This window comes from Anoplophora glabripennis, unplaced genomic scaffold (assembly GCF_000390285.2).
Source record: "Anoplophora glabripennis isolate ALB-LARVAE unplaced genomic scaffold, Agla_2.0 scaffold135, whole genome shotgun sequence".
Taxonomy (NCBI): Eukaryota; Metazoa; Arthropoda; class Insecta; order Coleoptera; family Cerambycidae; genus Anoplophora; species Anoplophora glabripennis.
This window is the reverse complement of record NW_019416236.1, coordinates 858,419-873,115: the sequence shown is the minus strand read 5'-3', so window position 1 is coordinate 873,115 and position 14,697 is coordinate 858,419. Positions and strand designations below refer to the sequence as shown.

The following is a 14,697-nucleotide window of genomic DNA, read 5'->3' as shown; positions in this document are numbered from 1 at the left end:
CAAACATTTTTTTCCTCTTCCATTTTCGCCTAAAATCAACTCTTAAAAAGATACATAATTAAATAGGAAGAAAAATATGACATTTTTCCAATTTTTTAAATATATTGTGCCGTCAAAAGTTAAGCCCACGTTTTTTTTTATGCGCATAGAAAAATTTTCATTTCTAGTGATACTTGAAAGCCAAAAAGCCAAAAATCTCCGTGGATATACGATTCACCCAAACCAAAACAGATACCGCCTAGTCTAATAAGTGGATTCAACATTTTACATCTTTCAACACAGATAAGTTAATTTTCCCAAATTCCGTTTACATTATTTCGTGCGTATCATTCACGGTTCAATTTTGTTATTGTTTGATGTTGGCTAATGAAGCTGCCGAATAAGAAAAAAGGGTAAAAACAACACTGTATTTTGTTCAGTATTTTATAACTCTTCACCTGTTTTAACTTTCCTAAATGCCACCTTGCCTACTTTTACTATCACACAATGGTTACGATTGTTTTCTACGTTGGAATATGTAAAGTGACCCTAAAATATTTCAATTAAAATGGATTAATATTATTGTCACATACATAAGTTAACAAACTAAACACGGGGTTTATAAAAATAACCAACATTAGTTAATATTTACCGAGTCATGCAAAAAGTATTAATTTTTACAAACACCAGAAAATATTTGTAATGTTTGGCGCTTAATTCGATTAAGTATAGTATGCATGGGCTTATTAGGTTGAGATATTATTGGGTTAAATGTTTATGGGATTTGGTTAATTGGATTTAGCGTTGGAAGCTTGAGTCTTAAGGTTATAGGTTTTTTTGAGGTTATGAAAAAGCCTGATGTGATGGGATTAAATGGACCTCGGATTCCGCGACCAAAAAAACGTATAATAAACATGCTCTGACCTCTGGGCCCGAAAGTCAATTTTTTTGTGTGGCTATGTTATTATTGGCGTTTAAAGTTTAAACATTAGTTAACATTTATTAACCAAATTAACAAATCCTAAGACTATCAAAATTGTTTAAAATGTCCACCCTCGACTCGAGTGCAAGCCTCACATCGGCGAAATAAATAAAGATTCCGTCACTCGACGGATGAGATTTGGATAATTTCTTATCTGGTTAGCTGCATTCTGAATTATTTCAAGCAACTGCTGACGGGTACCTACTGATTTGAACATGACAGACAAGCTGCTTCATATGTTCCATAATTAAATATCCAAAGGATTTAGATCTAGGGAACGCGGTGGCCATGCTATTGGACCTAGTTGAACTATCCATTTATTTGGGAAATGATCATTTAAACAAGTAGTTACTTGTCCCCTCTATGTGGTAGTGTACCATCGTGCTGATACCACATGTTCTGAACAATATTATGCCCCACATCTTGATCTAATTGCATATGGATTTTATAACGCCCAGATATGTTTATTATGATTATTATTTATGCCGTCCCTAGTAAAACACGCTTCATCAGACCATAAGCTAAATGAATCTATCATTTTGTGCATGTTGTTGATGTAACCAGCGATAAAATTCTAATAGTTGAAGAGCATCTTCAGCATGTACATTTTNAACCATTTTTGACACTAACTACTAAAAACCTTTTGTAAACACCACTATCGCAACGACGATTGCAAAATCCGATTTCAGTATTCGGAGTCGCTGAGGCCACGTGGCGAATGATGCTAGAGACTACAGTTGTCCAGCTATGTAGTGGTTGAATGTACTATAACTTCAATATTTTTTTTCTCGGAAACTATAAGGATTTTACAAAAAAATTTTTTACAATATTGATTCCATTTCTCATGCTGCATCTATTCGCAAATGTTTTTGGATAAGTTGTGAATCACCCTGTATAGGTATTCTTATATTTACAGTTTGTATCCACTTAGTGTCTTTTAACAGAATATAACTCGGCAATCTTTATTTTATAAAACAAAACTATGTAGTATTATAATAGCTATTAACGTAAATCAACTTGTATTTTAAAAAGAATAAAAAATGGCAGCTCTTTTTATGTGACTTCCGATGTAGTGTATGATTATATAAATCGCTTCCCCAAATTTTCTCCCATTTCATATAAAACATAAATACTTACAATATACAGGGCGTTTCCAATCTATTAAAATGGAACAGATAAAAGAAAATTTGTTTTTAAGGTGAATGAACACAATGAATTCTTAATAAAAAAGATATAGGACGTTCAAATTTACATGGCTTTAATTACTGTAATCATGCTAATTGAAAAATGCAGTTTAATATATAAAATCAATAATAAATATCCTCTCTTGATACCCGCAAACTGTGTTTTTGGTAAGTCACCTTTTCTTATCGAGTTTGTATTTGCATAACCCCGTGTGGATTTAGGCCAGACTTATTTTTTTTAGCATTGTTTGTATAGCACTCGAAGGAGAGCGATCTTGAACGTGAAAGAAAGCCAAACTCACCTTCCAGCGGAAATATCGATGCACTCTTTCCACCTGGCCTCTCGTTCCGTCCTTCCAGTTACGATTGTTGTATAATCAAGTTGGCGTTTTCTCAATTTATCTGTAAGATAGGATACAGAGGAAGCGGCGGCTCTCCACATGACATAGTTTGCTTGCACTCTGAAATTAAAAAGTTGTTTTGAAAAAATTGGTATATTGGTACGAAATTCCCATGGACTTATTCTCGAAAAGTATAATTTCTGGACGTACTTTGTAAATCATGGCATGCTAGACTTATTGAGTTATTATAGCGGTAAAAAAAATAATGAAAAACTTTGAATGCTGATATTATTTGTCAAAAAAAAAATCCTTATAAACATACATAATTTTTGTGTAATAATAATAATTATATAATTGATATGTCGATTAAAATTTTTTAGTAGAATATTTTTATTGAAACACAATCATATAAAAAAAATGTTATAATCATCTGGGAGCTTATTTTTTAGTAGATGGTATTCCTATCAGACAACAAGTTAACATTTATTGTTTTGAAGATGGTTATAATTTGCACATTTTGTAATGAAACTAATTGTTACTCAGATTTCGTCAACCATTTTTTCTAATAACAGTGAGAATAAATTCCGATTTATTTCACCATTTGATTGGACCATGATTTCAAACATTTCGAAATTACAGTACACAGATTTTTCTTTCTTAATGTTCTTAAACAAAACATAATTTACTTTTTGCATCAAAGATAGATGTATTGGTATATAAAAATAATTTTCACATTTTTTTAATCAAGATTATGATCTGGATAAGATAAAAGTTTTCTGATAAATTAATATTTTGATGATCATGCTTTGTTCCTGGTTTATCAAGATACTGTCAAATGCCAATAATAGATATACCCTCTGCAAATATTATACAGAGTGTTTTCACGGTCCATGTTCTAATTTCAACAAGCTTTCCGCAGATCATTTTAGGTCACAAAAACCTTAATTAACCACTGGTTTTCGAGATACAGAGTTATGAGTTTTAAAAAGGTATTAGATTGAATCCAATATCTTTGAGGATGCTTGACCTAACTTGATGAAGCTAGTAACAATTGATTTATCGACAGGCGAAAATTTTTTTTTTAGTAACATCGACGATGTTAACAGATATTACAGGATTTTATATCAATAAAATCAAAAACCATACGTACGTAAAGAGCTGAATGAATTCAATTAAAGCACATCTAACACCTTATCTCATAATATTTACAGGAATAATAAACAGGGTTGTGGTTAAATATCCCAAAAGCAGTTTAAAATGCTTTATAATAATAGAAAAATGCCAAAAGTTGCAAGAATATAAAATTAGAATAAAAAATAAAAAAACCATCAGTATTTTTCTCTTCTGTGATATCGAAACATCGTTCCCAACATCTTTGATACTGTTTTCCAGTGATATCACTTTCAGGAAAATATGCGAATGGAAAAAATATATTTTTGAGATCATGCGACATCTCATCTTTGGTATTGGCCAATAATGCTTTTACCACATTTGCAAAACAATTCTAAATCACTAGTTCTTTTTCATTAAGTTGTCTTTTGAAGATGGTTCTTTGTTCATAGCTTTTACGAAATTTCTTTGTATACCAAATTTAATGTGCAGATGACAAGGAAGTACTTTTTGTGATTTTATACAGGGGATATATTTTACAATGGAGGTAGCTGGCTCAAAAAAGTTCTTTGGGGCTTTTCTTGTTTTACAAAACCGTCCAATAAACATAAATAATAGTTCTTTGCAAATCCTCCTTGAACTCATAGTATTACATATAGTTATCACTTTTAAATCTACGAACTTTCTATTTGTAGCCCTGGTATTTAATTTCATTTAAAATGGTGTTGGTAAAAGTTATAATATGTTTCTTTCACTGATACTGAATGAGCTGTTGGTATATAGAAGTGTAACATTCTTCAAGTTTAAAAACGCAGTTGGTATAGGCAATTTTGACTACTCTTAGAAAGGTCAAAGTTGGGTATTCAATTTCTTTACTTGTTGAAATAACCTGGTGAGGCGAAAATGGTAGTGTTAAAACGATTAGTTAACTCTCTTCACATTAAACGTCATCTACAGAGAAGAAATAAAGAGATGCTAAAGACAAAGAGTGAATTGGTGCATACATATCTATCAACCAGAGACAAAGATGCTTAGAGGCACTGACAATAAAATTTCACCCTTGAAAATTTTAACATCTTATACCTCGAAAACCAATAACTGAGGATTATTAAGGATTTTTTAACTAAAATCTTTCAAGGAATATCTTGTTGAAGTTATGACATCGACTTAAAAATCTGTCGAAAACTGTTTAACAAGCCTATTTATTTATAGTCACTGCTAAAGTATCGTTCGTTCGAATTTTAATTTAGTTTAATCATAGCGTACATATATTCGAGTTCTGAAGTGTTGGAACACTATTTTGTCAAAAAACGCATTTATTGTGGTCTATAGATAATAAAATATTACCTTTTCGGTGTTCTGCTGACAAGGGCCTCAAAATTCTTTATATAAGAGGGTACGCTGACGACGATTGTTTCATCGTTGGTGACTCTGGTGTCTGGAGCAAGAAGAGTATTCATGTACTCTGTCCACGGAATGCTTGGGAATTTTGATTGCAGTTCTTCGATGGTCATGGGGTTGTAGAGAGCTGTCGCGTTTCTGCGCTTTTCGCTTGGCAGCGAAATCTGAAAAAAATACACTACCATACATTCTGTTACAATTTTAAGTTGAAGCAATTTGCTTTAAAAAAAAAAGATGTTGCTACTCTTAGATAGTATAGGTTCGGAAATGCCGCATCAAAAAAAAAAATACAGGGCGTCCAAAGTCAAATTCTGTAATAATTTTTGAGCAATATCTCAGAAACTGATAAAAAAGACAAACATGTTTCATAGTTCTTAGTTTTTCACAGATAGTGCAATTTTATCCAAATTTCGAAGCAGTAATTGATTTCTTCCTAGTAAAAATTTAACATGTTTGGTATCAAAAACAGAGTACATTTTTTTAAATTAGCCCAATACCTTAAAATAAAGTAAAAATCTAACAGCTTTCACCAAATTGACAAGAATTCAATAGATATCCTTAAAAGATGTGTTTTGTGACCTTACACTATTCTGATTTGGGTTCACCAAATTTTGTAATTTTTTAGATATTGCTCAAAAATTATTTAGAAACATTAATGTGAATCTTCCGCATCTGTTTCAATTTGGTCCATTGCAATTGAAACACCCTGTTTATAGAGAAACGACTTACCACTAGAAAATAATTGTTCCGATATAATGCATTGTTGTCGTTTTCTGAAACATGTATTTTTTTTTAACAAAACATCTATTTATATGTCTTTCGTTCATTGAATGACCTAAAAAACTAATTTTCATGCAATGTTCCTTTTCTATTGGTTAGTTACGGTGCTATTGTACTGTAGATTGGCATTTTTCAAGAAATGTGTGTCAAGGCCATTTTAGTGCATATAATCAATTGGTAAAATTTTATCAAATTTAATACCTTGAAATTAATTTTGTAATTCCAAAATCATAGCTAATCGATCGGCTTTGATCATGCCATGTCATAAACAAAAAATGTACGAAATTCGGTCTCCTTGGTGTAAAGAGAAACAATAAACAGTTGTTAATAATTATTTATTTATTTAACTGTGGGATTTTTTCATTTTACTTTTAACTCAATTTTTACATTTAACTTAAGCTAAAAAAAATATATTATATGTTTAATTATGTTCCCGAACATATTATTTATTTATTTTTGTTTTTAATGATGTTATGTTTGTAAGGTTGTTTTACGTTGAAAATTATGTGATTACTAGACATCGGAAACTTTGGCAATAATTAAATAAATAAATAGTAGTAATATAAATATATTTTGCTAGTACTAGCAGACACAGGCTAAATCTGTAGTCAAGTAGTGTGCCGCTCTATGCTCACAATACACTGCAACAAAAAAACACGTGCCATACACTCCACCAAGCGAAGTGTCAAACTTATTCACATACGCACAAACAACAATGAAATGTACGGTCAATGTCTCAGCAAACAAACTGGGATTGTTCAACGGCACACTAGGCCGACAGGGCAGTCATTGGGGTGCCACTAGATACTTATGGAATACATTGATCGATGCGAAGCTTTAAATCAGGCGAAGGCGTGTATCTTCGCAAGTGTATCGTCCTGTGCATTTTCAGTGCAATTTTCTTATTACAATAAATCAATGAAGGTCGAAGTCGAAGAATATCGTGTTTATATTTTAATATTCTTAAAATAACGCGGAAAATTTCAAGGCACGCCCCTGTCGCGGTAAATTGTTACAGCAGTTTCGATAACAGAACGTTATTGGCTTATTCCTTTCTTGGAATCCTATTTCAACAAATATTGTACGGACTTCATATATTTTATGGCAACTTCCATGTGAAGCGTTTATTGTAGTAAAATAGACACTGCCTATCTTTTATTTCATATAATGTAAGAAGGTAACGGTTTTGTCACTTTCCGTTTGACTAAAATTACATGAGAGAGAGCCTGGCCCTCATTGCAGCTGTACCACATTGCAGCCACCCTAACATTTTCGGTCTCTAGTGATTATTAATATTAATATTAATAAATATGCAATTTTTTATGCTTTTTTCCTTTTTACAGAAAACTCTAGTCAATTAAAAACGAATAAGCAACATTTTTAAAATCCGTGATATGGCAGGAAAATAAATACTACAATTATTTACACAGAACTTGTAGGTATCTAGCTGTGAAGTTTTGATATGAACCTTCGATACTTCACATTTTTACACTTTAAAAAAACATCTGTCGTCACTTGCTACGCACGCTAGATATATTTTTAATTAAAAACAACAAAAAAAAGTTAATTACATATATGTGTATACACGGTCAACCGATTTATGTAAATAAGCAATCCAAAACTATCTAGATGATATTAGTCGTAATGATTAAATGATGTTAACAGTTAAGTATTTATTATCATTCGAGTATGTGCTTGGCGATAACTTTCTATTGTCGGAACAATTAACAACTTTCATATTGCGATTTACGGTGTACAGGGTGTTATACGCAGTATAATTTATTCTAAATGAAAAGATCCTTGCAAATGAGGTGTTTATTTTCCGATTGAACTCATTTTTTTAAAAATTTGTTTTGAGTTATCAAAGACAACTTATTTGTTGTTAAATTGTCTTAAAAAAACTAGAATTCCTTTTTTACTATTTTCTACTTCATCTAATGGAGGTCGCATTGTATATAGGATGTCTATTTTTCGAGTCGCACAATGGGAATCTCGATTATTTTAAGAGATGTGTCAAATTAGGAGTAAAATTTCAAATGATATACCGAAAAGAAATTTGCCTACCTCTTTTGGTGTCAATGAAACACTGAAAATTTTGAAATTCGTTTCATTCTTTTAATCGAAACTTCGTTTATGGCCTTGCTAACGGCAACACATTAACCGCCATGTACTTTCATGAAGAAGTATATCCAGATTGGGTTATCCAGCAACATGCTATGTTTAGTCGTTTGCATCTACGAATTAATGAACTTGGAAGTTTTAAGAAACTCTCAAAGAATTACTCCTCAAATGGAAGATGCTTAACGAGATCGAAGATGGCTCTAGAGCAAGTACTAGGAAAATTGTTCTCATATTTAGTATTAGCCACTCAAGACTTTAGAGGATCCAAAAATTATCTTTTGATATTGATTATTTTCCATGAGGAATGGCTTTATGCCGATGGTGGCACAAAGAGAATAGGGCATAATCCTCGATTTTTTGTACAATTACTCTTTACCAATCACTTCAACTTTTCATAAAAATCACATAAGTACCTAGTTATGAAAATCCACAAACGATCAGAAAGCCATAATCAATAAAAGTTTTCCCCTAATGTGTAGGTAGGAATTGGCGGAGGCTTTCTGATTGACTTATTCTTTCTTCCGGGTAGTTGACTGGAGAAAATCACATATCCTTTAAAAAGGTTCTGCCAACATTGCGTGAAGAAGTTTTGTTAAGACAACCAACGTTGTTTATGCCCGATGGTTTTGCATGTTGCATTTCCAAATTGGTAGAGGAGGAGCACAATTTTGTCCACCACGGTACCTAGACCTAAACCCTTTCTTTGTCTGGGAACATTTTCAACAACTAGGTTTATACGACTCTAGTTGAAAGTTTCTCCAGGTATTTTTCTTCGCCAATAAGTGCGTTGATGAAGTTGATGGTTGAAAACGTATTTAGTCCTATTATACTAGTACTCAGTATTACCTTTATTGTTGTGTTAAAAATACAAAAGTTTCTCAGCAAACCAAGTTTAAAATTTTATTTTCTGAATTGTAAATTTTTATCTCCATAACAAAATACAACGAAAAAATCATTAATACTCCAGTCGGCAGAGGCCGAAAAGTTACTGTTGGTGACATTTTCTTGATAACTCGGAAATAACTACACAGGAATACTTTAAATGAGGAGTACAATAACAAGCTAATTTGCTGACAAGGTATCTTATCAGGAAAAAAAATTATTAACAATTTAATCGTGAAAAAATAAACGGTATAAAACGCCAATTTTTTAAGTTGCTGTAAAAATGTCAATTATAAGCAAAAAGTGATACAACTTTCGAAAACTATAGTTCAATATATATACAATAATGACGCTAAAGCCGAAAATCAGGAGAGCAAAACTTTTTGTTCTATAAGTTGTTATACATTCATCGGCATCTGAAACTCGAAACTTTGCCAAATTTGTTCGAAGCTTTGCTGACACTTGAAATTTGGTACACACATAGTGTAAATATGCAGAAACCAAAAGCAATTTGCAAAATTCAAGTATCTTCATTTTTGCAGTTTTGGTAAGGTTTTATACGTCACCCTAGTTTTATACGTCACCGTTTTTTTAATTTTTGGACGTATATTTATGTATATTTATAAAATATTCCATTACGGTAGATTAGCCAGCATAATTACCTACAATTTAAAAAAATATATATTTTCATCGTTTAGATCCTAAGCTACTTAACATTTTGCGCCTGTTAGCCGTAGTCGTACATTATTCAACATATCAACATAAAACAAAATCGTACGTGTGGGGTAAACCTTTAACTTTAAGTAAACAATTGTTTAAATTTACTGTTGCATATTTCTAATAGTATACAAGCGCCGAAGAGCGGAGCTCGCGCTCGAAAATGAAAAGTTAAAGGTTTACCCCACACGTACGATTTTGTTTTATGTTAATATGTTGAATAATGTACGACTACGGCTAACAGGCGCAAAATGTTAAGTAGCTTAGGATCTAAACGATGAAAATATTTTTTTTTTTAAATTGTAGGTAATTGTGCTGGCTAATCTACCGTAATGGAATATTTTATAAATATACATAAATATACGTCCAAAAATTAAAAAAACGGTGACGTATAAAACTAGGGTGACGTATAAAACCTTACCAAAACTGCAAAAATGAAGATACTTGAATTTTGCAAATTGCTTTTGGTTTCTGCATATTTACACTATGTGTGTACCAAATTTCAAGTGTCAGCAAAGCTTCGAACAAATTTGGCAAAGTTTCGAGTTTCAGATGCCGATGAATGTATAACACCTTATAGAACAAAAAGTTTTGCTCTCCTGATTTTCGGCTTTAGCGTCATTATTGTATATATATTGAACTATAGTTTTCGAAAGTTTTATCACTTTTTGTTTATAATTGACATTTTTACAGCAACTTAAAAAAATTGGCGTTTTATACCGTTTTTTCAATCTCACGGCTTTGTTATTGCAAATTTCGTAATCGGACCACCGCCATTTTGTAGCTATTTTTATTACGAACAAAATCATGTCCTAAGCATTTTTTCGTACAAAGTCATCCCGCTGAGTTATTTAAAGAAAACTACTAAAAAAAATTTTTTTCACGATTAAATTGTTAATAACTTTTTTTCCTGATAAAATACTTTGTCAGCAAATTAGCCTGTTATTGTACTCATCATTTAAAGTAGACCTGTGTAGTTATTTCCGGGTTATCAAGGTTTGACACACGCCGAAGCTCTACCAACTGGACTATAAACCTTACAATTTTCAACCACTTTCGGGAGTCGCAGATGACTAAAAATATCGGTGTAAAGAAAGTCTTTGATAAGATAAAATAACGCCTCAAATTCCATTATTCTTTATCCAACTGAGACAAATGATATAAATAATGATCTCCAATTGCAGTGATTTTTGTAAACAAGTTTATATAGAAGATCTGATCTTTACTTTTTGACAAGGAGTTTTTCTCAATATTAAAGAAATGCTTCTGTCATAACTAAAAATTATTTAACGCCATATAAGAAACTGCCTGTATAATCCTAAAACGTGTATACGCCACCAGCCTACCAATTTGGTATTCGCCTAGCCAAAAGCTAGAGTGCGAAAACATATAAGACACAATTTAACATCGTTACTCTTTACTCACGTTTGCCAACTTCATTTCAAATTCTAGAGACTCCCTTAGTTCCCTTACGGCCCTTTCTCTATCCGCCCCGAAAAGAACTGCGATATCAACCATGTAGTTATAGTAGGCCCTCACTATTTTATCGTCCAAGCCCTTGGTGAGGAATTCCCTTCGTAGACCTAAGGAGGCTTGATCCAACTGAAAAGAGAAATATACTTGAAGTATTTAAATAAAAAAAAGTATTTTGTGTAACAAGTACTTGACATAACTTTAATTAAGTTATTTCATCTTCAATTCAGTGTAGTACATACAAATTAGAATATAGGGAACACGAGATGAAAAACATAATTCCGGAAATGGTTTCAAAACTGCGGAAACGCAGATGACTTAGAAATGATATAGAAAAAATGTTCCTTCCATTGAAAGATTCATTTTTTATGTGCAGCGCAGAATAATTTACATAAAGATTTAAAATATAATTTGCTATAACCGGTTATACAAGCACATCTCATATATTTAAATAGAAATTGTAGGTAATAAGGTAATATAGAAATACGTTAACGATTTATTATACATAATGATCTCATTGGCAAATCATATATTTACTCAGGAGGCGAAATAAAATATACGCACATCAAAATAGGTCGCCGAAATAAAGAAATTGGGTAGTAATTAAAAAACAAATATTTACAATGCCGACGATTTGTTTGAAAACAATCACCCATAAAGGAAACTATATAAATGTACTGATTAGGTATTTTATTAACTTGTTTTTATACTCGTTCCCACTTGAATTTGTGGGAATTTGAAATGTTTGTATTTGAAATGTTACTTCATCGAGACTAATAAGAAACAATGTTTTACATTTATTATAAATCAAATTATATTTACAAATAATTAGATGCAACGTGTTCTAAATTGCCTGCCGACGGGATACTACTCGTACATTACAAAAGTCTTTTTCTATAAATTTCTGCAGAAGATGGTAAATAAGGAAAAAATGTATACTTATTTAAACTGGCATATTTTTGAGGATTTACACAGTATTAAGAATGCTACATTTAAACAAGGGGTAGTTTTAGGAAGTGACTATGTTATCCCCCAAACTTCTTTATTTTGCCTAATGAAAATTGGAAAAATGTTAATGTCTGTTGAAGATAAACAAGATATATACTTCTGTTAAATTTCAATCATTCAAATCGTTTTCGAAATCAGACTTTTCAAGTATCGACCGCATTTGCTTTGAAATATAATATAGCTTGTGGTGATACTTTAGAGTAGGCAAAATTTTAAGTATCCTAAAAACTGAATGTATGCTCAACTTGAAATTTCGCCTACATTTAATTATCACTATAAGCTATCATTTGGACCACTTTTAAATTGAATTCTTGAGGTCGACGAAACGGGTGAAAAATATGTTTTCTTCTGGGTAACTCTTTGAAATTTGATAATCTACGTATATTTTATTTCAAATATTTTCTTAAAAATATGTAGCGTTCTTCAACGAAAACCCAAGAAATTATAAAATTATGAATCTCTCACCAACAGATCAAGCTATCAAAACTATACAGGAACACTTTTCCTGTTTTCAGTGTCTGGGGATTAGCACTTATTAAAGTTTGTATGGGTTAAAAATAAAAAAAGCTAAAGTTCAAAAAGTTATTTATCACCTATAAAAATGCACCCTACACGTCGTCTTTTCCTTAATAGTCTAGAAACTAATATTTATCTGTTTCTTTTTTTAATGTGGTAACAATAAAGAAGCCAATGAAACGGTAATAGCTATCCCATGAAGCTTTAATTTATACACAGGGTTACAACTTTTTAATTGTCCTATGCAGGTATCTTTCTTATTTTAAGAGTTACAGAAATCAGCAAAAATGTGCAGAATTTTATGGCGATCACGGATATTTTTTAAATTTAGAAAATTCAGAATAGTTCCGAAGATATTCGAACAAAACCGATTCTTTGCTTAATGTTTAATAAAAAAGTCAAGTAGACATGTGAAACATTTAATTTTTTCTATAAATTTATTTAATATTCCTTATTTTTAATACTTTTTTACATAACAATAACACGGGCAACGAACAATTTGTGATAAAATTTAAATTTACCGTTATTTATTGCTTTATCTATGTTGATTTGTCCATTGTTCTTGTTATTGTTTTGTAAATAAAGGTTGCAGTGTTAACAAACGTTACGATAAGAAATACTAAATTAATTTATAGAAAAAATTCAAATGTTTCACATGGATACTTGCCCATCGAAACATTTCTGTAACTATTAAGATGAAAATAAATAACCTCTATTAGAGTACAATGCAAAAGTTGTAACCCTATATAATCTATATCTATATAAAAAAGATACCTTATATCGCGAAACATTGTCATTTTCTTGTTGACTAGAAATTTAAACATTATGTACCTAATACCTTCGAAAAGCAAGTACTCATTGCCTATAGGAAAAATTAATAAAACTATACTTTTTAAATCATCAAAAACCTATGCAGTTTAAGAATTACTTGCATATTATTCACTTTGTGTGTTGAGAAAAGAAATAATACTATAACTGAATCAGTGAGAGAATCATCGTATGTTCCTTGCGTAGCAATAATACAGGGTGTCCCGAAATTCATGCAACAAAAGTTGGTCATAGATTTTAAGACAAATTTAGGTGACCCGTATTTTTTATTTTTGCCAACTGGCCCCCTCTTTCGGAGTTACAGCCCCCTGAAATCTGCGCCTAAGAAGTCTTTTTTATATCTCAAAACCATGTTGTACGAGAATCACTAAATTTGGTATACAGGGTTTTATGACATGTGGAATCTCACAGTGCTATGCTTTTTGGCGAGAAACCCCCTTAAGACATTTTTTCGTGGGCCCCTTGTCTTTGGAATCAGAAAAATTTGGTCGCAAATTAGATTTTTTTTTTAAATTATTAGTTAGCTAGAAAGCCATTGAAATTAGAAACATTTTGATATTTGTTTCGTAAAACGTAATGTTTTTGAGGAAAATGGCGAATCGCGATATGCATTCGATCACATTTTGACATTTTTTTCGAAAACATTGCATTTCACGAAAAAAGTGTAAAGAGACAAAAAGTTTCTAAATTTAATGGCTTTCTAGTGGACTGATAATTTTTAAGAAATTTAAATATGCGACCAAATTTTTTTGGCTTCAAAGACAAGGGGGCCCACGAAAAATTGTCTTAAGGGGGTTCCCCGCCAAAAAACGTTGCACCATCAGATTCCATATGTCATAAAACCCCTTTGTACCAAATTTAGTTATTCTCGTACAACAGGGTTCTGAGATATAAAAAAAGGTTATTCTTAGGGGCGGACTTCAGGGGGCTGTAACTCCGAAAGAGGGGGCCACTTGGCAAAAATAAAAAAATACGGCTCCCCTAAATTTGTCTTAAGAATCTGTGACCAAATTTTGTTGCATGAATTTCGAAACACCCTGTATATTATACAGGGTGTTTCGGAATATGTGGGCAATATCTCGGATAATTTCATTTTTTTACACCCTTAATGATAAAGGCACAAAAATAATATTTTTTGATAGCTTAAACATTAAACTAAAAAAGGCATTCTTGGTTGATATCAATAAACTGTACTGTTTTCGAGAAAAAAATATTTTTGTGATGAAATTTGCATTCTTTCTGTGCCTACCTAAAAAAATTCCACTTTTATTTACATTTGTTTTTTCCTAAAAATAATTAAATTACACAAAGTATTTTAAAAGTTATTTAAAACAAATTTCTGGGGCTTCCTTTAGGGGTCTGTATCTAGGTAGGG

The 14,697-nt window shown here is 31.5% G+C and overlaps 1 protein-coding gene across 2 annotated transcripts in view; it reads right to left on the bottom strand.

Annotated features, from left to right (window-relative positions):
- The window catches only part of LOC108906685 (neprilysin-2), an 83,801-nt gene that overhangs the window by 23,234 nt on the left and 45,870 nt on the right, over nt 1-14,697 (bottom strand). For both annotated transcript variants that reach the window (XM_018710017.1, XM_018710016.2), the window contains exons 4-6: nt 10,923-11,099; nt 4,944-5,161; nt 2,448-2,606 (exon numbers count right to left, since the gene is read on the bottom strand). In XM_018710017.1, coding sequence (XP_018565533.1) covers nt 2,448-2,606; nt 4,944-5,161; nt 10,923-11,099 — 554 coding nt within the window. The remainder of the gene's footprint in view (nt 1-2,447; nt 2,607-4,943; nt 5,162-10,922; nt 11,100-14,697) is intronic.